Source organism: Bemisia tabaci, chromosome 3 (assembly GCF_918797505.1).
Source record: "Bemisia tabaci chromosome 3, PGI_BMITA_v3".
NCBI classification, from domain to species: domain Eukaryota; kingdom Metazoa; phylum Arthropoda; class Insecta; order Hemiptera; family Aleyrodidae; genus Bemisia; species Bemisia tabaci.
The window spans coordinates 47,764,485-47,791,937 of record NC_092795.1 but is presented as its reverse complement, the minus strand read 5'-3'; the positions used below and the strand labels follow the sequence as shown (position 1 = coordinate 47,791,937).

The 27,453-nt window shown below is 36.7% G+C and overlaps 2 protein-coding genes across 3 annotated transcripts; one reads left to right on the top strand and one right to left on the bottom strand.

The window, feature by feature from the left end:
• The first annotated feature begins 2,287 nt into the window (after positions 1-2,287).
• Positions 2,288-26,810, top strand: Pus7 (pseudouridine synthase 7). 2 transcript variants are annotated; one of them, XM_019041770.2, is made up of 13 exons: positions 2,288-2,870; positions 4,221-4,425; positions 5,200-5,338; positions 6,388-6,496; positions 7,304-7,504; positions 8,295-8,451; positions 9,281-9,481; positions 10,902-11,250; positions 11,867-12,059; positions 12,778-12,929; positions 14,010-14,159; positions 17,076-17,168; positions 25,061-26,810. In XM_019041770.2, exons 1-11 carry the CDS (start codon positions 2,491-2,493, stop codon positions 14,156-14,158), a joined length of 2,235 nt encoding a protein of 744 aa, XP_018897315.2. In that variant the 5' UTR covers positions 2,288-2,490; the 3' UTR covers position 14,159; positions 17,076-17,168; positions 25,061-26,810. The 2 variants fall into 2 exon arrangements, with proteins under 2 accessions (XP_018897315.2, XP_018897314.2); XM_019041769.2 differs by having other exon boundaries at positions 2,289-2,870; positions 11,864-12,059.
• Positions 14,166-17,069, bottom strand: LOC109030684 (uncharacterized). The gene is made up of 3 exons (XM_019041771.2): positions 16,932-17,069; positions 15,418-15,587; positions 14,166-14,562 (listed from the first exon to the last, which is right to left on the bottom strand). Exons 1-3 carry the CDS (start codon positions 16,945-16,947, stop codon positions 14,395-14,397), a joined length of 354 nt encoding a protein of 117 aa, XP_018897316.2. The 5' UTR covers positions 16,948-17,069; the 3' UTR covers positions 14,166-14,394.
• Positions 26,811-27,453: the final 643 nt, after the last annotated feature.

Sequence of the window (27,453 nt, the reverse complement as noted above, 5' to 3'; positions counted from 1 at the left end):
ACTACTCTCAGCTTTCTAACGCGTGATAGATTTTTATATTTGGTACAATAGAACTTTCGAAAAAAGGATTTTTCTGAACCCACCTCCTCTTCGCGCGGGTTCAAAATTTCACGAAGCGTCATCAGCAAGTGAGATTCTGTGAGTGCTATGTATCTATCGCTTATCGCAAAAAAATTTGCTTATAAATGTTTGAAAGTCATGTAAAAAATAAGGAAAAACATTAATCAGTTGGGAAATTGCAGGATTGGCTGTGTTTCTTTTAAAATTAGTTGCATTCGAACAAAATTTACCGAATTGTCAGCGTTAACTTTCACTTACTGTCTGAATTGTTCATAGGGCCTCACATTACTCCGCCCGCTCTCGAAGAAAATTCATCATAGATGCATCATTTTGAAAAGTATGCAACATTTTCAACATTTTTACGGTAAATTAACCTGAATTTGAGCAGCTTTGATCCCCTTTTTTGGTTCAAAGACGAATTATAGAGCGCAATTCACACACCGAAACCAAATTCAACATAACTCTACGAGTTAACCGCAATTGTAGCTTAACCTTTTCTCGTGCTACAGTTCAGACCCACTGATATCAAATGAACATGCGATTTTCTGATTTAGAAATGTGCTTTCCCATGTTTTACATGAAATTCAACCATCTCTAAGCCACTTTTTTTGCGATAAGCGATAGATACAGCGGCTCACTTGCGAATGGCGCTCCGTGAAATTTTGGACCCGCGCAGAGAGGAAGTGGGTTCAGAAAAACCCACTTTTCTTAAGTTCTATTGAACCAAATTCAAAAATCAATGGCGCGTTAGAAAGCTGAGGGTAGTGTCTTTTCAACGTTTTTTTACAGATTTTCTTTATCTATCTTATGTTAGTTTAGGAGATATTGCATAAAAACGCTTTTTGGACGACCCTTGTATAAACCCGACCATGCTTCAGATGGGCATGTACTTTGGTATCACGCAGAAATGAAGGAAAATATTAGCTTTTCACCTGTCTCCAATTACTAACGTTTATGAATGTAGGCATTATTCTCGCATCGTCTAGTGCAGAAATTAAGCGCGCCATCGAACTTCGCAGCAGGTATGTGATGTGGTTTCGCCTGAAAATGAAGGAAAATCTTCGCTTTTTAGCAGTCTCTAATTACTGACATTTATGAGTGAAGGTTTCATGCTTCGAATTCCGGACTTCCAAACTAAATCTGAATCAACCGTTCGGTTTGAAATCTTTTAGAGGTCTCACAAAGTAGCTTTGCGGAAAGTGAAGTTCATTCTGGATACAAATAAAGTAAAATGGACCATTTTTAAACATAACACTAAACAACTGAGACAAAAAATAAAAACTGGCAACTCTGCCGGTGCCGGTCAAGGGGCCGAGAGCGGAGGACTCGGCAAAACCTCGCCAGTGCGCATCCTCGAAGATGAGGGATGGAGAATTTGCATGCAAATTTTTTATTGCTTCATCTGAAAGTGCTTAAAGAGCTGATTTCACAGTATTTCTTATAGTTTTTTTTCTGATATGGGAAATAGTATAAAAATAGATTCAAAAGTGAGAGAATGCACCGCCTAGTGACGTTATCTGGCGGCATTTCCCATTTAAACACCCGTATTTTAGCAGATTAGATCATTTTGTCATATCTTCTCCAATAATTGTTCAATTCATGAATCAAGGGTATCCTCGTGTTCAGTTCACTCAGTAGTTTCCACTTAAACACGATAAGTTCATCAAATTTCAGACACCTGCAAATTCTCTATTGGGGTGATTCCTCCGCCCCGCCAGGAAACGCGCGACAAGGAATTGGTACGAAACCTCGTTAGTGTGATTTTTCCCAGATGAGGGATTCCAGGGATTCGCCTCCGGCTCCTGGACATGAAACCCCCGCGTTGCTTAAAATCGACGGGCGGCGATTATGCGCGCCCGGACCTGCCTTGGATCCTGGCGGATTTCCCCAAGACTCACCCCGCCACCCCTCCGGTCTGCGTCAGGCCCAAAGTTGGACTCTTGTTAAGCCTTCGCGTCGCCGCTAGTCAATAATACCTCATTAGCTTGTCGGCACGGCGCGTCGTTGAGGATTTCCCTAAAACCTGGAAGAGGGGTTTTGCGCTCGATGAGGACAGTATTTGGCAGATGCCTCTCCTCGCTGCTCCCCTCTGCTCGCGAACTTTGGTCCGACTTCATGTTCCCGCCGGTCATCACTTTAAAATTAGCCAATAGGACGCTCTGTATGGAGCAGACCTGTGACGTCAAGATCCTCCATCTTGTTGACCCGTTCGGTTGTTTACTCTGTTAGTGTTTGTTTACATACACGTGGTTTGGAGGTGTGTGTGGTGTGTGACAGTCATTAGAAATTATATTAATTTGTGAGTAATTATTTAATTTAAGGACTTGACGACACTAATTTGCTCTTCTTTTTGCTACTTATCGTCTGAATAACTCACCGTTTATCCTAGAACCGTACGTATCTGCATGATCAAGATCTCAGAATCTCATCATGTCCAACGCAGTGCCCGTAATCACACTGGCCGATGAGAAAAGCTCGAAACTATCCGTAGATTCCACACCTTTAATTACTTTGGATGCCGATGGAGACTCATCCTCAGCAACACCTGTTATCACTCTAGACGAATGTGAACCAGAAGTTGCAGAAGAACCAGCAAAAAATGATAACGAGGGATGCATTACTCTGGACGCGGGTCAGGAACTACCCACCGAGGAGCTTGATGGAACAAACGGCAAACGTGCCAATAGTGAGGAGTTGTGCAGCGCTAAGAGACCTTGCGATCAAATCCATTCTGGTCTTTCAGAGGAAGATGTTGGAATAACTCAGTACGTCAGCTCTGTCCCTGGCTTTGAAGCTGTGATCAAACAGAGGTTTGTTCTTATTCAAATCCCTTATTCAAGTACCTTGTAGAATCGGTCTAAATCAAATATATCCTCCGGATGGTCAAGTGGTAATTTTTGCTTGCATGTATCATACAATTCTGCTTCTAAATTATTCCATTCTTGCAGACAATCTCACTGGTTGATCAGTTAGCTCTGGAGAATGTAAAGCAAAAGTTTCATTTGACCATTAACGGAAATTGTGAGCGCACTGAATTACGTAAAATTGAAGCCTTGCCTGAAAGTCCTAGTGCCCATATACGTGTAGGTATGTCTTTCACGAATTTGACACAATCTAGGGTTTTGGCTTTTTTTAATTGATTTTTCTAATCAACTCAGTTACTTTCTTCAAAAATCAAATTTTGAAATTGATTTTCCAATTTGACGAAAGGAATTGTGAACAAATAGAATTATTTTTTTCTTAATCCAAGTCAGAGTTGCGCATAATACCTCCAGTAAACGCTTTGGTAGAAATTATCTAAACATGCAAATAAGACAGATTATCTAATGTTTTGCGGAAGCAACATCGATTCCACATGAAAAAGGGGTGTAGAATGTTACCATGTTGATGCATAACGAAACATAGAAGTCTGTCTTCACAGTTAACATTGAATTCATATTGATTCTTAGAGGATAGACTGAGAATTTGTGGGAATATTTCAATGGTAACTATGTATCATTCGTCTAAGGTCAACGCGAATTTACCATTGAAAGTGGAAGATGGAGTAGCTGATTCCATGTTGACTCTTCTTTTATTCATCCTTCTATGATTTTAGTAGGAACTGCTGAATTCTTTAAAAAAGTTCTTCAATAAACGTGAGATTATTTTAAGTATTTGTCTTGTGATCACTACTGACAAGTAATTAAAAATGTGTCGTCAAATTCAATGCAAACGTTATTGCAAATGGAAACCGTAGAGCTTGATAGTATTAATCAATCAAACCAATATAAGTTTCATAGATGGTCTCTACCAAAAATTTTGTAGTTTCGTAAGAATATATTACACAGAATGTAAGATTTCTCACCTTCACATGATCAACATTTGAAGTCGTTTAATTGCATGACAGTAATGCAGCAACAAAATGGTCGCTAATGTCAAAAGTCCTGCAATTACCTATCACATGTAGTTGCATCTACCATTATATCTTGAGTAATTAACTCGTTAAAGTTTATCAACTAAAATGAAGGAACCTTTTTACAATTGTAATTTTTTCCCTGAGCTCTTCAAGTTCAGACGCTTACTTGCCTAATGTCATCGATAGTCCAGACCTGACGCAGATATCTCCTGCACTGTGGCTCATTCTTTGTTACTCACTAATGTCTTTTTTTTCTTTATTTTAGATACTCTGATTTTCAAGTGAATGAGATAGACCTAGAAGGCAACATTGCAAAATTAACGTCTTTAGCTGCACCACCACCGGAGAAAAAGGGTGAACCTACCCCAGCGGACAAAGAAGAAATCCTAACTGTCATGTCTGAAGAAAATCTAAAATCACTTGAAGAAATGATTGCAGCAAACGATAAAACCAAGACCATTTTAGTAAATGTAAGTGAGACTCAGAATTTTAATTTTTTTTTTAAATCTTTGATTAAAAACTGAGTTTGTCTTAACATCCACAGGGACCATGTCTGAGATCCTCACCTACATATCGACGGTGTAAGTCGGCAATCACATAACTCGGTTTGCGACATCGCAGACTTCCTGTCATACTTTATTTTTTAAACGGAAAACTACTCAACGGAAATTCATTAAAACTGCCGTGAATTTTCTTCTCTGTGCGAAGAAAATTCTGCAAAAACTTCGAAGAATGATGTCAATTTGTTCTCCTTTAAAAAAATAACACAGAGGCGGAGATTTTCAGACACCGAAAACAAGTTATGTGATTGCCGACTTACACGGTCAATATATTGTCTGGTAACAAATGAGAGTGACCACTGTCTCATCTGGGTATAAAAGAAATGAGTATTTTATATATGCATCGTTTAATGCATGTTATCCTCTTGGGTAGCGTCTGATGAATATTTTGTCTTGAAATACTTTGGTTTGCAACAATTTCCTGTTGGTTTCATACCTGTAAATTGCAATGTCACAAATCACTATTTTTTTTTATTCTTCGAAGGGAAAAAGGACCTTGCCATCTGATGCTTTTATATATTGCTTTATTTCTTCTCTTTTTGGCTAAGAATTAGAAAAACCTACCTCCTTTAATACCGATTTAAGCCAAGAACTCAACATCAAAATGAAAAACTTAAATGCTGAATGAGATCAAGTTCAGTAGAAAAAGCACAAATGTAACATTTACCTCCTTGTCTGTTTTAGGTCACAGCCCTTGCCAAAGAACAAAGGAAGAAGATTCATCAACTCCTGAAGTCTGTTTTTAGAGCAAAGGTTTTTAGTAATACAGTTGATAAGGAAAATGAGAAGTTTATTGAAATTGGCATTAACTCCAAGATTGATGGTAAGCTTCAGGAAGTAATTAAATTGAATCATTTGGAAAAGCAGCACTTCCTTTTCTCTGAAACTTACTCAGCAAACTGTCTGACTATAATATTCTAATTGCTTTTCTCCCACAAAAAATTAATTCTAGGCTCTAAATTAGGGCTGTGCGAGTACTCAAATTTCGAACTGAGTATCGAGTACTCAAACTCAGCTCAAGTGCCAGTAACAAAAGTTTTTTCGAGTTTTTCGAGCTTCTTTAAGCCAGTAACACCAAAATAGTCCAACTCTCAAATATTTTAATCATACTATGACTATTCTTAGTCTTGTCATCATTTTTCGATTGTAAAATCACATGTTAAAACTCCAAATGCCCCAACTCGACTCGGCTCAAGGGTCATTTGCAAAGCTCAAAAAAGCTTGAACTTAGCTCAAAACAGTGAAAAAATATTTGAACTTGGCTCGAACCCAAAAAACCAGCCTCGCGCAGCCCTGTCTAAATGTGTCTTTTCTGTTAGAATTAATTGGCACCAAACTTGATTGGTCAAAAATTTGAAACAGCATGTTTTCAAACTGTATGGTTCTATAATTTTGCATGGTAGCAGAAAAGCTATTCAATACAGGAAATGAAACAAGAAAAAAGGAAAGGATAGACTTCTAACTGGTCTGGAAAAAATAAAAAGATAATTTTTTTGAAGCAGAAATTTAGAAACTTTGGGATGATTTTATTCTCCGCAAAATTGGCTGCCAGTCTCGCTGCTACCGCTGTCTTAAATAAAAAGCAAAGCTTCTCTATTAACCCACTGACAATACTGGCATACATTGACAATTACACTCATAGAATTTTTCCTACTGGATTTGAAGTGTTAATCTAATGTTACAAGTTCAAACAGAATTAATCATCAATTCAATTGTAATTTTGCTGGACCAAAAATAACTTTAATAGCAGGTTTCCTCTAAAGATTGTTCTTACGAGATCCATCAAGATTTTCGTCAATGCTAACAATTGATATCTTTCTCCTCTTTTAAGTAAATATTCACTGTAATTTTTTTCACTTTTAATTTTCACAGATCGTTGGAATCGGCAGACATGGACTAGTGGAGAGTATCTCCATTTCATTTTGCATAAAGAAAATATGGATCATTCACAAACTGTTAGTTTGCTTGCGCATTTGCTGAGGTATGGTTGAAAATGTTGTGCTATTATTTATAAGGGTGCCTCTCTAATCTGCAGGGTTGATTTGCAAACTATATTTGGTATCATACATGAGATCTTACGACTTTTCAACAATATCATGTACATCCAAGAAATGCAGGCAATGTATCATGCAGGTCCAAGAAAGACCACTCTCTCATACTATCTATTTTTTTAATGTTGGTGCTCAGTACAGCGTCAGCATTCCCCCTGAAACATCTCTATAATGAATCTAATAGTATACAACAATACAAAAACAATCAATATTTATTTTTCCTGTAAATGACATTTGCTAAAAATTATTCATATTACGTCAGCAATGAGTACTGAAAGTAACTGCGAATATCAAGAGACTGCAAGCAATGATGAAAATGTAGAAGAAATGTGAGAGGAACGATCTATGATATTTTTAAGTGATAGCATTGGTTTACTCTCCCTTAAAAAGATACAATGAGATTAGAGATTTTGAAACAGTAGATATCCGTGCCTGCAGTTTCACTTTCGGTATGATTTGCATGGCTAGAATCTATAGAAAAACTTGTTGCTACTCTGGCAAGCGCTAAAACCATCATGATGCAAAGCTTATATTCAATCCAATAATTTTTGCGAGTAGGTTTGAAAAAAAAAAAGAAGAATTCTTGATATGTTTTGATCCCGATTAAGTAATCAATGAGCATAAGAATAGGAATGGGTGTATCCATCTCTAAATTCTGGGGATATCATTCAAATCCTCAATACCCTCCTTTGAAATGCAGATCTTTTAAAAATGTAGCGTTGAATTTGTAACTACAGGCTGAAACCAAACTTCATCAGTGCTGCTGGAACAAAAGACAAGCGAGCGAAAACAACTCAGTGGATATCAGTGCGTAGAGTGAAAGCAGATAGAATCGCTAACATGAGGCTGAGAAGCATCTGGTGCGGACATTACTGTTACAAGAAAGAGCCGCTCAAACTTGGCGACCTCAGAGGAAATCAGTTCAGAATTGCTTTAAGGTCAGATTCATTGTAATATTCCACCATCATTTTAGTTTGTAAATCATCGATGCGAAACCATGTAGCTCCATTGCAGCACTTTGAAATTTTTGCTCTTATTTTATTTTTCAAAGAAGAACAAGCCAACCTATCGCTTGGTGCACAAAATGTCCCGCTGGTGGGTAAACGAAAATGAAGGAAGTTTTCAAGAAATTAAGTTGACTAGTTTTCCAAAGAGAAAATGAAGTATGGCAGGAAGTCTGCAACGTCCTAAACACAGATACTTGGTTTCGCTTTTTGGCCTTCGATATGTTTATCTCTCCCCATGAAGTCAGGCAAGAGGGCCAATGCCAAGTATATAGCTATAGTGACCACAGACTTGGCTGAAAAGTTGGAATCAGTCTAAATTAAGGATAGCTGCTTAACGAAGAAAATGGCAGAAACCTGTTTACCCATTAAGAATTTTATGCAGCCTCTGTGAGTCTATTGCTATGTTGTATGGCGGGCAGCCAGAAAATGTATTTTTGTAAAATACTTTTTTTTAAAAAAGTTTCCAGTTTTTTTGAGGATGGAATCGTTTTTTCATGTTGTTGTATCTCCATAAAGTAATTCCATTTTGGAAATTGCAATTAGCAAGGTGTTTGAAAATTCCAATCGGTACCTTTTTTGGAATGTCTGTCAGTTTTTTTTTCTGGTTATTTTTTCCTCAGTAGCTTATTTTACATTTCAACTTGATACACCTACACAGTATTAATAATTTTATCATTTAGGATTTGCAAAATTAATTCATAATTCGTAATTGACTGTTTAGAAATGTCACGGCTGATGATGGTCAAATCAACGAGGTAATAGAGTCTGTTAAACAGCGCGGATTCATCAATTACTACGGCTTGCAGCGATTTGGTTCCTCTGTTGTGGCACCCACTCATGTAATTGGTAAAACTATTCTACAAAAAAATTGGAAAGAGGTTTGTAATTACTCTAAATTCATCATGATTCCTCTTTTTTTAATTTTGTGGGCAGTTTTCTCTTCGAGATTAGGAAGAATGATCGATGAAGCAGTATGTTACATAAAGGTATAACTATATTTGAAGATGAGCCCTGTTGTATGCATAATTTTATGCTAGTCAGGGCTTTCGTAAAAATGAAGGCTCGCTTCTATATCAACAGAGTGACGAAACCTCCTCTTGGAAAATCAGAGAATTTAGACCCCTCATGGAAAAGTGTCGAATTGTTTTCAATTTTTTAAGACCAGCAACCTAAAATCAGTCACCAATTATCAGTGATCATCCAGTAGCAAAATTGGATTATTGAAACGAAATTTTTCGCAGATTCCGGCTTCTCAATTAAGTATCCTGGTTTGTTCTGTTGTTGTAAGATTAACTATAGGCACAAAGTTAGGTTAGAAGGAGACGGAGGGGACGCCCAGTAAAAGAATGGTAATAGAGAGTTAAACAAAAAATGAGAGAGTATGGACTCTTAGAAAATCTATGGGAGGATAGGGTAGTTAGGCGGATGAGTGTTGCAGGGTGCCAGAGAGCGCTGTGAAAGCGGCTCTTATGTACATATAAATTTAAGTACAAAATGTATAGCAAAGTAGTTAAATTGTTGAAAATTGTGCCTTGTTTATGGTTAATTTGATATCAATGAAATTTACCTCTCACTGCTACAATTTTCATGTGTATCCTGATAACCTGAAAGTACTAAAAATAAGCAATAAGCCTTAATTTATGAGTGACGTTAACGACGCTCACGAGTTCTTGTTTTAATCTTCCTTTTTTTTGCATGTTCTTTTAGGCAGTTGAATTGATTTTAAAGCCAAGACCAAGAGAAAAAAATGACCCTGAAATGAGTGAAGCCAGGAATACTTGGTGGAACACGAGAGATACAAAGGCTGCTCTGCGCTGTCTAAGAAAACCTCAGAAATCAATTGAAGGAAATTTACTACTGGCTTTGGACAAACTTGGACCAACCGCTTACCTCAATTCTCTAGAGAAAGTAAGTCTCATATCTAGAATCCTCCATCTTTCTTCTTTTTCACATAATTTAAGGAAGTTTTTTCAATAATCCTGCAAAATTGGACAGCAAGTGGGAAGTATATCACAAGAAATGTCACTGGAAAAGCGACTGCAGGCACTAATATTAAATCTGAAAATAATACTATCTTCTTGTGAAATGAGAATTTAGATGAAAACAGTCATTGGCCCAGTTTAATGTAGTGAGCTCCTCATGGATTGATTTTGTTCCTAGATTGATTTTCAGTCAAAACTGACTGACAAGAGTTCAAGTGAGTCAGGTTAAGTAGTTTAATGTAAGGTCACACTCAAATTCTCTTTCTATTTCAAATTATGTAACCTCACTCCATTTAACATTACTGTGGCAATGAATCAGGGTAATCACATACCAATTTTTTATCGATAAATATTGTATTTTACAGCAACGGGCTCCCGGCCCATGTGGGTGTTTCAGAAAATGGCCACCAGAGGCCTCTTGAGTCTTCAGTCGCCCAGTTTGTTCTATCAGTTGCTTTTACCACCCTTTTTTCTTTTTATATCTTAGAGCAACCATGAAAATTTTTGATCTCTTGGCTCATTCCCTGCCTAAACAAGGTAGTTTCTATTTCAATCAGCCATGCTTCGAATGGAACTGTGTCAATCTTGAGATCTCAATGGTAAAGAGCAATTTAGGTTTCAAATCGCCTCGTGACGCTTTTACAGTGGTGGATCAGTTGAATGAGTCATGCAATTTGGGGTTGCCCTTTCCATGATGAAGAAGCAAGATGAAGAAGAAGAAATTACAGTGGTCAACACTGTCCCCCAATCACTCTTTGTGATTGAATATCATGCACTCATCATCAATGATCCCCCCTAATCATTCTTCTACCTTGCATATTTTTCTCTACATTTTTTGTGATTGCAGCGACTAGTATAGTTCAAAAGATATCTCCCAGTCTTTAAGTTTATCCTAAAATTCAAATCGCTCAGAATTTGCTATAAGCAGACCTCATTTGAGAGTATTCTGATTGCATCTGCATTGCATTGCCTAACTTCAATTTTTTTTTTTTTTTTTTTTTTTTTTACAAATTATCGATTTTTTTAATCAATTTGTTCCTCGAGGTATCAATACTTCAATCAGAATCATGCTCAATGGATTAAATTGAACAATATAAAATACAATTGCCTTTTATAAAGTAAATCGAGAAAATATTGTCTTTTTTCCTGCCTACATAGTACACAGGTTGTGCTTCGTTTCAAATTTCATATCTCATCAACAATTTCAGAAAATTATCCACCCAAGACAACTTGCAGTTTGTCTCTGAAATTCCAACTGGGTGATAGTTGTTTAAATCTCGTCTGACTTGATTCTTATCTGGAAGGGTTAAATATTAAACTAACAGAAAATCCCATTGATTTTGCAGCTACCTCGGTGCACAGCTCTACTCTATGTCCACGGTTATCAGTCATATGTTTGGAATCTGATCGTCTCACGCAGAATTGAAGAATTCGGGCTGGCACCAATTGCTGGAGATTTGGTTCTAGCAGATGATATAGATCTAGAGGTTGTAACCAGCCGGGAAGAGCTACTTCCGGAAGCAATTCTAGACCCTGAAAGTGAAGTGACCGAAGAATCAAGATCGGTCATTGACAGCAAAACTATTTCCTTCAAGGATAAAACCAATGCGGATAATAGTTCAAACGATCCTGCAGATGGTGTGCTGCAGACTGACTCTGGCACAAATGAGAAAGAAAACGGGGAGAACAAGTCAGGTAGATAAAAAAATTGAGTTTTAATCCAGTAGTTGTTAAGGAAAAGGAGTTGCTGATTATATTGACTGTAATCGCCTCAATATCTTGAAACAAAAATTAGCACAGTTTATGTGTACGTTTCAACTTCAAACTTAAGTAATTAGTCCAACCAATTTTCTTTCAAGCTTGGATGCTTATTTTTTCTTTCTACAGAAACACTTTTTCATTCAAAGGACCATACACACACATTGCTCATTGCAGTAATAGTTACATTATATTTGTGACCGGATCTGTGAAAAGGGACCTCACCTTCCAGAAGAAAATTTTCCTTGGCTTTTTGTAAATACATGGAAGAAAAAAATGTGGAAATTTTGGTGCAAGTCTGACCCTGAAAGCTCAAAAATTGAAGGAGATACGTGTCCTAAAGTTCCAAGGTGAAAATTCATTAGCTGTTGCAAAATGTCATATAAATTTTTGAAGAAATTCACAGAAAATTTTCTGCAGGAAGTAACGGTCCTTTTTTACAGATCCAGTCACTTATAAGGAAGCATAAAGTGTACTTGCTTTAAAATTATATAATCATTTCTACTGATACTCGTGCCATTTTTAATCTATATTTTTTAATATTCCGTAGCAGATGATATCAAACCACGAAAGTTAAATGTAAGAAAATTAACGCAAGAAGATCTCCAGACTGCAAGGATGGAAGATATCATATACCCTCTACCAGGGCATGACATCGAATACCCAGACAATGTGATCGGGAGTTGGTACAAAGAAATTCTGGAGCAAGATAATCTCACCTCTGCCAGCTTCAAACAAAGTGTCAAGTAATGATTTTTATGTATCTCTTTTCAATTACCTAATCACTTACAGCCTCCTCTGAGTCTTGGTCTCCTTGACAATGCCAAGCTCTTTGTTAGAATACGTAGCGAGGGTTTTTAACACTGCAGGGTTGCCAGCTGTATGTGAGCCTTTCCTGTTTCCCTTGCATTTTGAAACCATCTAAATGTTAAAATCCCCCCCCTTGGCAGAGTAATCGTCCCTGATAATTTTTTTTATATTCCAGTGTGCATCCATGGAAACAAATTGGGAATTTTCTGTTTTTTGAGAGGTCAGCTGACCACATAATTTAAGGGTAATGTGTTTTTCTATTGTCCTTAACTTTGATAGAATTAGCTTTAGAGATGAAAATATTGCTAATTTTAAATTTTTTTAGTGGCTTAAGCACTTGAAACACAGAAAATTCTAATAATCAAGCGTAGACAATTTGTTATGGAAGCCGATCAGGATTGACTTCACCCCTCAAAATCTTTCTGTATGAACTTAAAACATACTTTCAATATATAACAATGAATCACGAAACAAATTATTCATTGTGTGGCAAAAAAAAACTACCCTCTGTTTTTTCTAAAACTAATGATTGAGGTACACCTGAAGTGCTATGAATATTAATTTTTTGCAACCAATAAAGCTAGTCAGGGTAAACGAATATTAGATACTCAACTACTCAAGGACTAATGTATTATTTTGTCTTTCATTTTCTAGGTTATTTTTCACTCCAGGATCATACAGAAAAATGATGTGCATTCCTAAAGATGTATCATGGTCAATTATGAAATACAATGATGTAAATGAGAACTTGATTTTATCGGATTTGGAAGAATTGAAAGGCTTGCCGACACCCAAAAGTGAAGAAGGTAATATTTCACCGATATTTTTTGTGCTACCCAATACAGAATCGGGACTTGACAGCAAGTACAGAATTGGTGGTTTAAAGTAGGAGCGCACTTATGCTGACAAAGTAATTGAGAAAGTTACAGCCAAAATGAAAGGTCTTACAAGAACACACACCCCCTCCTCCCTCAAAGTGACAGGCTCTCAGGGGCCCTTCTCTGGGTTCGGGAAAAATATCACTTGAAAATGTAAATTTTGGTCCATTTTCAACTAGAACATCCATTATAGACCAAGAATATCAATCAAAGAATGTCATGCTATAGTCCGCGCCATGAAAAGTGGCAGGTGAGGGGCGGAGCGAGTCGGCTGGTCCAGTCTATCGTTGAATGGTTGAAGCGCAGGTATTGGCCCGTAGTTCCGACAGGGTAACGACTGGGCCAATACCTGCGCTTCAACCCTTCAACGATAGACTAGACTGGCCGACTCGCTCCGCCCCTCACCCGCCACTTTTCGTGGCGCGGACTACAGAAAAATTTAGCCGTATGCTGTAATCGTGTCCTGTTGCCTTATTTTGTGAGGGAGTTCACATTGCTGACTTTGGTCAGAAAGTTTTATTTTGGCCAGTTATTTGCTATTTGATCCAATTTTTCCCTGTAATTCTGAGCTTTTTCTGGGAAAAGGAAAAAAGGAGAATTAAGATGACCAACTGCCCCAAATTACTGTCCGATCAGTTTGGATGTTTCCTGGTTTTCCTGTCATCCTTTCCATCCCAGTTTCTAAGTTCTATGTCAGCTCTGAGATTGTAGAGATGGAATGATGAAAATTGTTTGGTTTTATGAGAAGATGAATTTATGGACTTTCACTAGCCTGCCTCAAAGATTTAAGATCCTCATCACCAATAATAATTTTGGAAACTGTTGAGTCAAAGATGTTAGACATTAAGTTTAAAATGAGACCCTCCTAAGAGAAAAGAAAAACACTCTTGGTCGAAAACAAATTTTGAAACAGGATTAAATTTATCTTCATTAAACATAACAATGTCTTATTATTAGATAGGATATACAGACTGTAATTACAGAAATTGTTGTCTCTGATTTTTTCAGGTGGATCTTTCAAAGCTATTACAGTTAAAATGTGCCTTCCCTCATCTAGCTATGCAACAATGTTACTTAGAGAGATCACAAAATCTTCAACTTCTACTAGTCATCAAGCCAGTCTAACTGCCAAATCTATGGTAGCAGCGGAAACATGAGGTTAGTAGTTATTCTTACATCTGTACTGTTTATCAATATATAACGTGAAAAATGCACAGGTATCTAAAACATATTTGAAAAAAATTCCTGTCATGTTTTATATTCCTCAGGAGCATCTGATTAAATTATCTCCCTGCAATTTTGTGTGATTTTTCCCAAATGAGTCAAGAAAATTCTCAGAAAACTTTGATTGGCAAAACTGTTGATCGGTATCCCTCTAAAAAGATAGGCTTCATCAGGCATGTAAAGCTTGATGATTCCGGAAGTTGGTTTGCTTTCCAAACCCACGCCCACAGATATTGCAAGTGAACGGCCAGCGTCCCGAGTGAGAGTACTGGTGAGCTCGCAAATTTCCAGGTGTTGGAAACGATTTCCCACACGTTTGACATTTGTGTGGTTTTTCCTGGAAAGGAAGGAAAATGAAATATCATGCTCAATTTTATTGGACACATCTTGAATAAAGTAATATTTTTAAGAAAAATACTTAACTGATGATTAATAATACCAATTTTTGTTTTGTATTAGACATAACATAGGCAGTTGTCACTCTTCATTTCTAAGAGGTAGATTTGTTCAATCAACAGAGCATATAGCAGGAATAAGTAAAACACTACGTAGGCTCCATTTAAAATATATACAAATTATTTAAGTCTCGTATCGTAGAATACTGATTCTCATTTCCATTTGCTCCGCAAAATTTTTCGGACTTTTTTTGTTTTTCATTGAAAAGATATGTAGACTTCTCTCATGTGTTATTATTTTTTTATAATGCTGTAAATTTTTTGCATCTCTGAATCAAATAAATTGTTTGAAAGTTGATTTTAAAGATGCGCAGTCCGAGATTGATCATTAATCTATTTATGAAGATGTTATGTTACAACTCTGAGGTGATTTTACCATGTAAAAAGGCCTCGAAGGACAAAACACATAAGTGCAGTTTTTGAAAAAAATGTAGTATCAGTGATTAACCTGTCTTAAAATATATTTTGCAAAAAATTCACAATAAAAATTCAATATTTAAACATCGGAAAGTGAGTCAGAACTTTCTTTCTGCCATACAGCGCAGTGTAATTTCGGAACTTTAAACGCCCATTTTTTAAAAAAGCAAAAATTGCACTTATGCGCCTTGTTCTCTAAGCGCTCATGTGATGTCTTAAAGATACCCGTTTGGTTCAAGTATTCACTGCTTTTAATTTTTTCATTAAATAATTCTTTCATATTATTCTAAAATTGACCTTCCCAGCATCATGATAGTTACCTTACTATGCGTCATTTTATGGTAGTACAAATTCGAACTAGCTGTGAATCTTTTTGAGCAGATAGAACATTGGTGAGGTCGTTCACCACTATGTATTCGTCGGTGAGTGTTGAGAGAACTTGAAGTTGAAAATCCTTTTTTACAAACATCACAGATGTGTGGCTTCTCTCCTGCAATCATCACACTAATCAATGAGTGAAATATTTACCACACAATCTTAGGAATTAAAATCTGCCACGTTTTTAATAAACTTAACTTGTTGACTGCCACGACCGGCCTCAAAGGGTTCTGCCAGGGCCTGCTGCTGTCAAAGCCGTGTATATGCCCCACGACATTGCCATTGCGTGTTCGTGTTATGTGGCTCACAACTGGCCGGGCCGTAGCGAGAGAATGAACCACTGAAACTTTGTTTTTTTATTTTAACGATACTTAAAACAACAGGCTGCAGTACCGGGGAAAATAAGTACCTAAATCACTGTGGCAGTCAGTGTGTTAAGGCATTTGTGGCAGATAAAGTGTCCTGATGGGTTCTATTACATTTATTTTCGGGGCATCCCTCTCAACACTTCACTACGCAAACTTTTCTCCTCCACAAATATGTATAAAGCAATTTATAACGTCAATTCGCCAACAACGCTGGGCCCTGAATAATACATATGATGGGGGGGGGGGGGATTGATTTTCTTGGAATTATCAAGGTTTTCTCAAGGGACTGGCTTTTACTTTGTACTAATGAGAATTTTGATTCCACAAGGTCTGAATGGGTCAGCTGCGCTGGTCACAGAATCATGTTTTGATGCTTGATTCTCGTAGATCAGTAAAAAATAATAAGATCTGTCTAAACCGCAACTTTATACGTTCAACATTAACCGAGATATCACCCTTTGAAAAGTCAGGTTTTTGCCGTCATGCACTGCGGCAGTGACACCCTTGGTTTCTTCCTCTTTTGTTTGACCAGCGATGCAGAAGATGCAACGCAAAACTCCAACGACGCTAAACGTAAAGAAACTCAAGAAATGGAGGGATTTGCACTATATAGGTCTTTTTATCATTCAATAACGCACTCGCTGCAAAGAAATTAGGCGATCAGTCAGTTCATCTCCAGTTTGTTTACGTTTAACGTCCTTGAAGTTTCGCGTTGCACCCTCTGCATCACTGATCGAACAAAAGAGGAAGAAAGCAAGGGTGTCACTGCTGCGGTGGATGACCTCAAAAACCTGACTTTTCAAAGGGCGATATCTTGGTTAATATTGAATATAGAAAGTTGCGGTTTGGACAGATCTTATTATTTTCAGCTAATCTACAAGAATCAAGCATCGAACCACGATTCTGTGACCAGCACAACTAACCCATTACTAAGAGATGGCCGTATCCTCAATGTCTTTCAAAGAATTTTAGTTATCCTACTATTTGCTTAATTTCTAATCTGGTTCTATAGTCATGGATACCTCCTTTTAGTGGTTATACACATTCCATAGTTGTATATGATCTAACTTCAGTCATGAACTTCATACCTGTATGTGTCCTCATATGTCTTCGCAAGAGCGATGGCCGGTCAAAATATTTACCGCAAACTTCACACTGTAGTAATCGCTGAGTTTTCGATGTAGTTTTCTTGAGTTTACTGTCTAATTTTTGGATGTCATTATTTTTTTCAGAGTCGGTGGCTGATTTCTTCCAAGATAAATCCAATGGAAATTCAGCCAAATCTAAGAAATACGGAGTCAAGGAGCTTTATTAACTTTTTGCAGGTACGTTCCCATAAATTTTCAAATTTAATAAATGAAAAAGTTAGACCAAGATGTCACTCAGGTTAAAGTTTAGCAAGGGATATCTCTTCATTAAATTTAGCATTTAATCATCACTTGGATGCAAGTTTGGTTAAAATGATTTTTCAAAATCCAACCCAAGTGTTTTTAAGGCTTTTTGCCCAATGGACTACCAGATAGTGTAAAAATTTAGCAGTATCAAAATTTTATGTAGAACACATTGAACTTATAGACAAGTTTGATGCAATAAAAAATGGGAAATTGATGTGAGCACACATTCCCATAACGGGTTTGTGGGGCTTTTTTTATTTGTAGTATAATCGAATCATTTACTTTTAACAGAGCCTTAAAGACAAACAGTTTTGTGCCTTTGTTTAGAACTCATGAGTTTTCTGAGCTTAGGTCCTTCAAAATTTCTTCAGATTTACAGCTTTCAATGAATTATTTAGGGAGTCATGTTCATGTAGTGGAGCCGGGCGGTTGCTTGCTGCAACACGCTCTGGCTTGGAAATTTGTAAATGTTCGTATTAGGTCTTTTTCGGGAATTTTTAATGACAAAGTGATCGTTCTTAACTGGTTGTGTACCCCCTGAAAGTTTGAACTCGTTTTTTCGGTTTTTTACGAAGATATTGACGATTTTTGAGAATTTTTCGTGAGTTCTCAAGTGATTTATCTGTACAATTGTTGCCTATGCAATGTCTCAATGGCAATTAAAGGCTGATAAGACGCTCTCTCGGGGCCTTATCTTTTTTCAATCGATTCAATTGATTATCGGAATAGTGAAGGACAGAGTAAAGAGAAACAAGAGAATAAGTAGAGCCTTATGGTGATTACAGACTGGAAGGACGGATTACACGACATCAGACAAGGATCTTTTTTGGATTACGATACATGGCTTGACATACGGACAAATGGCACTCTTTTGGATTGTGAAATCCCGATAGACCTTTTCCTTTGTGACAATATTTAGTGGTGCATGGCTCCCAAACCTCCTATCTTAGAACTTGTTCTGAGATAGATGTGACAGATTTTCTAGATCTTAGGAGAGGGGGTTCCCCCCTCTCCAAACTCTTGTCAATCAAGATAGATGTGACCAAATCTTTTGACCTTTTGTTGCAATTCTCTTGATTGATCTCTACTGATTTTTCTTGAGAGAAACTGTTGTAAAGCCCTTTGGGCGTATAATAATGACCTTTTAATTGAGATAGTTACTGACATTCCTCTTGACACCCCCTACTTGCTAGCCTTTGGGCTAACTGTAGAAATCTCTTAAATGAGATAAAGTTGTGGCCCTTTAAAGGAGACAATTTGTGGTATACACCTTTAGGTGTATAGTAGTCAGCTCTTAAATGAGAATTTTCCCAGTACCAAAATTTTGACAAAAATATTAGACCAAACTAATGTGACCAATTTTCTTGACAATTTATTTCTTGCATTTACAGTAATAAGACACAACTATCATGAGTGGCGGTAGCCACCACCGGGCAAGTAACCTATCCTCCAACAATTGGCAACACAGCACAGCACAGCACAGCCCGGTCGAGGCAACGACACCATAGTTACACGAACTTGGCTTATTTGGGTTTTTAGTTGCGGTTCCAGAAACTTTTCAAAGCAACGGAGCGACGGATTTCAGAAATTTTGGTGTCTAAAGATGCATCTCGGTCCCGTCTAACGAACTGTTGAGTTCCAAGGAGGTTGATGATTTATTAAAAGAGATAATTACGCATATGTGCCTAAAATAGCAAAAAGTATCCACTTTGACCATTTTCACGCTCTGTCAAAGCTATGGAGAATACGAGACATCGGAGCCCTATATAATGTTATATCAAAAGAATTGTCATGTTCTCGTGTAGTGCGCGTTTAAGTTTCATTAATAACCAAGGCATCCTAAGAAAAATATTGCGTCTAAACGGCTTTTCGGGTGCAATGGGCGACCCGACCTGCTGACGTTTATCATTGAATTTCTCGCTTACACTATTCTGGAATGAAATTATGGTTATTTCGAGGGAACATCCTGAAGTTATGAGGATTCTAAAAATTATATATGAGTAGGGGTTTACTTTTACCGTTTAGGCTGTAGCTTTGATTATGTCCCGAAAATCGTAAAACCCGAATTTACTAACACATACACACGGTAGAGTGACAATGTTAGTGCTCTCTGCAGTCAGCATCTCACCAGCGGAACAACAAAACAAACCACGAATGTTAGGTTAGTTCCTGTTTCACAGAGCAACAAAAACGATCGATACAATACGGAATCATTTGGTTTCAATCATTTCAATCCATTTACGACTTCAACAATGTTTGTGACAAGCATTATCATCGTATTTTACAACCTGGAGCAGAAGTTTATCGCCTCATCGTGAAGTGAATTCTGAATATCCAATCTTAGAACTCAAAACCTCACCATTCTACTCTCTCATTGTTCTCTCTTCATTTTTGGTTCAAATCAAGTGATTTAAAGTCGCTTCACTAAAATTATGAGACCCTGAATCCATTTAAGAGCGTGAAGCTCACATTTTTCTGGCATTACAGCCTTTTTACTCCTCAAGTTCTACGGATATGAGTCCATTTCGCTCAAGGTTTTTCTGAGCTCTGAGCGATACCAAGTGTTTACACATTTAAGATAAGTGAGGTTTGTCTTTTGGTTCTTCTTTTAGCAGTTTTAAAGTAAATTAGGTATTACAGTACCTTCGTCCAGTTTTGTTTCCTTGTTTAATGTTTATTAAGAGTCTTTCTACGTTAACACTCAAGGACATACATACTTACGCTCAGGTACCAATACCATTGTTTTTCTCTCACGTCAGGATGTACCTTTAAGCATGCTAATTTACTAAAGAAACTCCTCCAGTGATAAATAATTTTAAGCTTTATTACGAAGTGAAAACCTCTGTGTGGTGTCGCTAAATTTCTCAGATAAGTCTCAGTTTAGACACGTAGAACAGACGTTCACTTTTGTCCGTTACGTTCCCTGCTCTTATAGCTTCACATCTTACTTTGATCTCTGATTCATCGATTAATGGCACTTTTAGTTCCATTCATCATCAATCAGTTCAAAGCTATCTCAACGATGAATCATCAAACGTCATATCAAGGAAGAAATTTTCTGCTGAAAGCTATGCGACGGAATTGACAGTGCAACTCAACTTACGAAAGCATGAACCAGGACATAAGAATCTGTCTCTAAGTGAACATTTTTTTCAACTCATCAGGCAGTTTAGCAGGTAAGAAATCTACAGTTGATTAATTAAGGATTACCAGATTACATGCACACTGGTTTTCCAACATTTACGGTAGATAGGGATATTTTTATTGATAATGATTAATGACGAAACGAATATATCAATACCATGGCCAAACTGGGAAACTACTTACCGCAATCCACAAAGTTCATCCTCAAAGACTTTCAGTCTTTTCATTTCTCTGCTGATAAATAATTCAACATAATTTCTGAAAATTGTGTAATTAATGACTTCGATGCGCAGAAAATTCTTTTCTGGGATTTTAAGCGTAGTGGTCACTAACTTTTCCCTGATTTTGGAATGTCCTCTTTTGACATTAGGTGTCTCAGATAAAAATTCTTTTCACAAAAATTTCAAGTTTTTACTTGACTTAATTTTAAGTGTTTAGTCTCTTTAAACTGAAAAGTCCAATTTTTTTACTGGGAGAAGGAATTTCAATGCTCCGCAGCAAAACTACCTGACATATTTTCACAGTGAGGAGGGCTTAATTTCCTAACTTTTACAGAACCTGTCACCCTGTCTATCCCTCAGAAATTCAGTGAACCAGATGAGATTCAATGAGGGTCGTTGATAACTTTACCACTAAATTAATACCGCTTAAAGGATTTTGGAGGGAGCAATTTTACCCACTAACATTGTTGTCTAACAGGGTTTATTCATCAGAGCCCTGAATTGAGGAACCAAGAGAAAATAATTTGTTTTCATTTACTCCTCAAAGATGATACTATGACCATGATGCAGGTCAGTACCTATGAGAACTATATAGATCTCATAAAATTTCAGTAAACCTTGTCGCTGGGGGAAAGATCTAATACATACTGAAGATAATCATCGAATAATGTACTCTCCTAAATATAGACAAAAATTACAATGAAAATGTTCATTATTTGATGAAAAATAAAGTACAAAAATTTTCAGAGTCTCAGAGGACACCAAGAATGCCAAAAAATCTTAAAATAATTTCCTTTCACAAACAAAAATAAAAATGACACTGAACATTTTTAGCAGGGCTTCTTGATAATCAGAGAACAAAAATTTTGAGAGCTTGACACTTTTAATCCTTACAATTTTTAGATTGTAACACTAATGAGGTCTGGGAAGCTGTTGAATGCCCTGATTTCCAAACTTCTATTACTCAAGCAGCTGCACACATTTCTTTGAATTTCAATTCCATGGTAAAATTATTTCTATTGCATTGTAGTGTTGAGAATGTTGCCTATTTACTCATTGAAGGAACAATTTTTAGAGCAATTAATTTGAAATAAGTACCTACCGTTGTTGCAATTTATCATTGAATTTCTTCGTATTTCTTTTCTTTCTTCTTTTTCTTTTCTTGGGATTCTACAATTGTATTTCTTTTCAGGGATATCTACAGTTGTGTAGATTTTGATTTTTAAAACTCATCTCTTTTTAAAACTAAGAGAGCGTTGAAATAATTATCACTTACCATGTATAACTTTCTGCAAAATTTGCCTCAGTTGATGCTCTCACAAGTTCAGTTGTAAAGTCAATTCAGCCATAGCTTTCCGAAGAAAATTTCTTCTTCGATCTAACAATTAATGATTAATCGTCGAAATAGCTTTGAACTGATTAATTAAAAATGACAGTCAAGGGTGTAAAAAAATAAGACGGATCCGAGAAACTTTGCTACACAGCAAGGAGATATCCACTTCATAGCTATAAGCATTAAATGGATTACATTTTGCAATTAGGAGCCACTATTTCTGGTCCATTTTAGAAACAGAATACATGCTATTGGTTTCCCTATGCAGATATGTGCTTCTATGGGAGAGCCAGAGGTAATGGTTCCTTATTGTAAAATGTAATCCAATTCCTTCACAAGTGCGGGACTTCATTTGGTAAAATAACAGTTTTCTTGCAAAAATGAGATGATATAAACTCCAAAAAACCCAAAAACTTGGGTAAAGAGACTCCGGGCAAGTCACCATCCTCTTGCCAAAAACCTCCAAAAGCTCTTCTTTGTTCCCCTCTTCAGTGGAAAAAGAAAATATCACACTACGACAGTTTCCATTTCTGTCATAGAGTACCCCAAGCGGACCAAAGAACGGAACTCTTAGTCGTTTACACATTTACCTATTTAACAAAATCTCCAGGAGGTCACAGACAGGCTGGCAGCCCCTCATCGGACCAAAACGCACACCGTACCATTTTTTTCCTTGTAGGTATGTGCCTCCAAAGTACATGAAATGACTCCTTGAGGGGCGGGCAAGTTTGATTGAAATTCACGTTGTCTTCTGAAAATGAGCTAAAATTTTTACCTTGAAGAAGAAGAAAATCGAGTTATCATTTTCTTCCATACATGGTAGGTATGCCTATGAGAGGCACCAGGAACGCCTTCCAAAATTATTGATGCAACCCGCACGACTCCGAAGTCAGCGGAAACTTTCTTGAAGCGTCTCCTAAGATTTTCCCTACGCAATAATCCCCTTCAAAAATGAATGATGCAACAAGCGCGTCCTGTTTGACCACGAAAGCTCCTCAGATGAGAAGTCTTTTGGTCTGGTCAGAAAAATATTCGAACTTTATTTTTCATCTTCTCTTCTCATTTCCCGCATTGACGGAGGCGAAATTTTTTGGAAAGCATGACGCGCCCGGCCCAATGCGTAAAAAAAAGTGCGAATAGAATATGACCTTCCATTATGAATGATCGTTCAGGAATACTTGTACAACAAAGACGGTACTGTTTATTTGGAAATGTACAAAGCCTCCTCGTAGTCATAATTGACTTTTTCCATTCTGATCCCGTACTATCAGTTCGGAAATTGGCCTCATTCTCAGTGAGCCCGAACATCTGTTTCCTAAATATTTTTAGCAGTCTATCTACAGGTTGATCCTCAGTGAGAGCATTGGGCCGGGCGCGTCATGCTTTCCAAAAAATTTCGCCTCCGTCAATGCGGGAAATGAGAAGAGAAGATGAAAAATAAAGTTCGAATATTTTTCTGACCAGACCAAAAGACTTCTCATCTGAGGAGCTTTCGTGGTCAAACAGGACGCGCTTGTTGCATCATTCATTTTTGAAGGGGATTATTGCGTAGGGAAAATCTTAGGAGACGCTTCAAGAAAGTTTCCGCTGACTTCGGAGTCGTGCGGGTTGCATCAATAATTTTGGAAGGCGTTCCTGGTGCCTCTCATAGGCATACCTACCATGTATGGAAGAAAATGATAACTCGATTTTCTTCTTCTTCAAGGTAAAAATTTTAGCTCATTTTCAGAAGACAACGTGAATTTCAATCAAACTTGCCCGCCCCTCAAGGAGTCATTTCATGTACTTTGGAGGCACATACCTACAAGGAAAAAAATGGTACGGTGTGCGTTTTGGTCCGATGAGGGGCTGCCAGCCTGTCTGTGACCTCCTGGAGATTTTGTTAAATAGGTAAATGTGTAAACGACTAAGAGTTCCGTTCTTTGGTCCGCTTGGGGTACTCTATGACAGAAATGGAAACTGTCGTAGTGTGATATTTTCTTTTTCCACTGAAGAGGGGAACAAAGAAGAGCTTTTGGAGGTTTTTGGCAAGAGGATGGTGACTTGCCCGGAGTCTCTTTACCCAAGTTTTTGGGTTTTTTGGAGTATAAGTAACGGATAACTCCTTCAGTACCAATTTGGATTAGTATTTTTTCCCCTAACGTAAAGTGACAACAGATAATTTTATTTTTGACCCTAAATTGTAAATTAGTTAGCATTCCACGTAATTTTTTCATGACCAAAATTTCTTCACCAATTATTTTTAATTACCAAAATGTAAAGCCTTTGTAATGAATTCTAGGGGGATTTAATGCGAATGTGCGGTTCCCCCCTTTTGTAATTTGTTTACAATTAAGGGGGGGGGGGATGAATTATTTAGGATTCACATATTACCAGAAGTCAAGCTATTTTCTTTTAGAGACAATTGACCGTAATCAACCACAGTGATCAGAGTGTTGGCGGACAGATCATTCAGTATTTCCAAGATCATCTGATTCTCTCTTCTGCAAACACATGCATTTGCTGTAATTTTGTCGTTAGCTTTTAGCAGCTCAAACCAGTTAATGGCTCTCCGGCACCCTATCTGGAAGAGATAAAATTTAGAATTTGTTTGTGTTCCTGAGACGAATGCTTTAGGAGACTTGAGAGGAATGGTAAAAGCCATATGGTTGGATTTAATTCACTTGTCGGAAAAATAGGATGCCAAGCTTTGTTTTCTATTAATCTGTGCTATCAAAAGATGCAAGAATAAATTGACACAGCTTCACAGTATCAGAAAAATTATTTTTTAAGGTCTCTCAAGAAAAAGGGTTCAATAGGTTTAATTGCATGATGAATGGTAAGTCTTATGCAAGGAATAATTTTGACTGTAAGCTGGATCTTATGCGTGGCTCTTGACTGTTACTAGATCAGATCTTAAGGTAGCCATCTTGTGTGGCTGCAATATTTAGTTGGCTGTACAGGTGAAATAGGATTAATCACAACCTGTTGTACCAGCCAATTGCGGTTATCCTCTCACAGCATTTTTCATGTTTTTGTGTTTGTTATTTTTGTTCTAATGGTAGCTTGAAGACAACAGTAGTCCAAATGTTGCCCTGTCCTGTTCTAATTTCATTAAATACAAGTATAATTTTTTTTTTATTTAGGATTATCCGAAATCAAGGAGTCGTTGCTCACCGAATTATAACGAAGAGAAGAATCTAAAATTTCTTCAATCATCACCCATTCTCCAGAATACTGCAAGAACTGCTCTCCTTTCTTCAAGTATCTTGAAGACACAATAATTAACTCAACCTGGTCTGTTTTATTTCTTTGACGTCGTACGTTAAATGCATTTGGGAGAAGGATGTACATTCTTAAATTTTGAATGGTTGAAATGCAACAAGACTAGATCAATCATTCAATGTTTTTTTTATGAATTGTTATAAAGTACTGTTTATACTAATTGTTGTAAAGTGATATGTACCTAGTAAAACTGATCTAATTAATTTGTATATTTGTGAACAAATTATTTTAACCCTTTATTCTACCCTGAAAATGTCTTCAAGAAAAAAAAGGAAGAGATTAAGATAAGAACTCTCTTCATTTTTATATTTTTCTTAAGATTAAAAGACAAAAAATCTCAGGAAGTTCCTCTAATTTCACTAAATAAATAACAAATCATTACATCTGGTATCACTGGGAAAATGGGCTGGAAACAAAGTTCCAGTGGTGAAAAAGTTTCCCTAACTTCAGGTAAAAATGTCAAAGATTTTTTGTTGTGGATTGACTAGGTATAATAGATTTTTTTTTGCAGAAAATGCCCAATATATTTTTCTCAGTAATTCTTGTATACATTTCTAAAAGTAGACTTTTGAAAATATAAAGAACTTTTTTTGCCCCTGCTTTCAATAATGCATTTCCCAATTTTAGAGTATTCTTTTTGTATCAATTTTAGTCAAGGTTAAATTGTCAAGACTTAAATTAGTCAATTGATAATTTAGTCAAGACTTAATTAGATTGATCAATTAATAATTTAGTCAAGACTTAAATTTTTCTATCCGAAATAGATTCTCAGGGAATTTCAATTGCTATTTTTTTCTCTCTTTTTTTTCTAGTCAATTCAAATTTGAAGACTATTAGCCAATATGTTTTTTATTTTCTTTTACCTTTGACAGCACACGCAGTTTTTATGACTTTTTTATTATTTATTTTTATTTGATTTAATTTCCCATTCTAAACGTAAAATAATACTGCCGAGTAAAATTGACCAGAAAAAATAAAATTGCCAGGTAAAAAAACTATAATTTTCCTACATTTATGGGGAATTTTTAGGAGATTTTCTGCATGAATATGTGATATGAAACAAACTTGAACAACAACTTCAATTACAGCAGCGAAGTATTCAGATCGCTTGATGTCAAGAAACACTGATCAAATTTCATATTTAGCCGCACAATTAAATACGTAGATCATTGCTTGTAACATCAGAGATCACAACATAGTCGTTTTGAACTGAAGTTAATGCATGAACAGCACTGACTGAAGTGTAAGTGTGATTTTATAATTCCCTATTTCCTCCATCCCCCCTTCCTCTCCCAGGAAAGCTTCTTTTCAGTGATGAATGGTTTCTTGTGCAAAGTGTTACCATTTGGTCATGAGTCTTCCAAGCAGGGTTGCCAATCTCTAAGGAGAAAGCTCTGTATCCATCCAAAGTTCCATTTAAATCTCATTGATTTTTGTTCATTTGGTAACATATTTTTCAATTCCAACACAGTATTGGCCTCATTCAATTTTACTCTTTGTGCTTCCATGAATTACCTTGATTATTGATTTTTTCCAAGAGTGTCTTCCCCACTCTAGAAGTTATGACATATGGTCTTGAAGATTTAAAATAAAAACAGGTGTGTTATTTCATGATGATTTATGTTATCTATTCATTGCTTGAACCGCTCAGTGCTTGGTATGCCTTTGAATGAGGGTACTGACTTTTGCACTCGGTAAGGTGATAGAAAACATCATGTGCAGAGTACCTAACGTTGCTGAGAGAAAGTAGAGGTTCTGTGATTAAATTTTTTCATCAATGATTTTAATTTGAAAATAATAAAATGAAGCTTGGAAAATTGTTCAGGACATGCTAAATAAGAATTGATTTTATGTCAGGCAACTAAACGGGAGAAAGAAAAAACGATAAAACTGTAATGAAGGTGACTCAGGACATTAAGACTTCAAAGAGTGCAAATCTTTGTAACTGATGAATTTTGTTCAGTTAGTACGTATCACAAACTAAACAAATTTTTTATCCATCTTTGACAGGCAACCTTAAAATTTTCAGACCAAGCCACTCAAAACCAAAATTTTACAACCTTCCAAAAACCAATTTTTAGGCCTGTCAAGCCAGTGACAAAGCTGTTTGCTCTTGCCCTGGTAGCAAAGTCTGTTAAAAAATCTTTGAAAAAACTCGTAAATTTTATTGAAACAACTTTTGAAAAAACTTTTGACTTTTTTTTCCTATGCAACCCTTTTAAGGGTCTCCTTAGGGGTCCTTTGGGGTAGAGTT

Excerpts from the sequence above, each read along its gene's own strand:
- Pus7 (XM_019041769.2), top strand. The coding sequence starts at position 2,491 with ATGTCCAACGCAGTGCCCGTAATCACACTGGCCGATGAGAAAAGCTCG. Across the intron at positions 8,452-9,280 it reads TACAAAAAAATTGGAAAGAG|GCAGTTGAATTGATTTTAAA; the intron begins GTTTGTAATTAC and ends ATGTTCTTTTAG. Across the intron at positions 9,482-10,901 it reads ACCTCAATTCTCTAGAGAAA|CTACCTCGGTGCACAGCTCT; the intron begins GTAAGTCTCATA and ends TTGATTTTGCAG.
- LOC109030684 (XM_019041771.2), bottom strand. Across the intron at positions 14,563-15,417 it reads ATAAAATGACGCATAGTAAG|GAAAAACCACACAAATGTCA; the intron begins GTAACTATCATG and ends CTTCCTTTCCAG.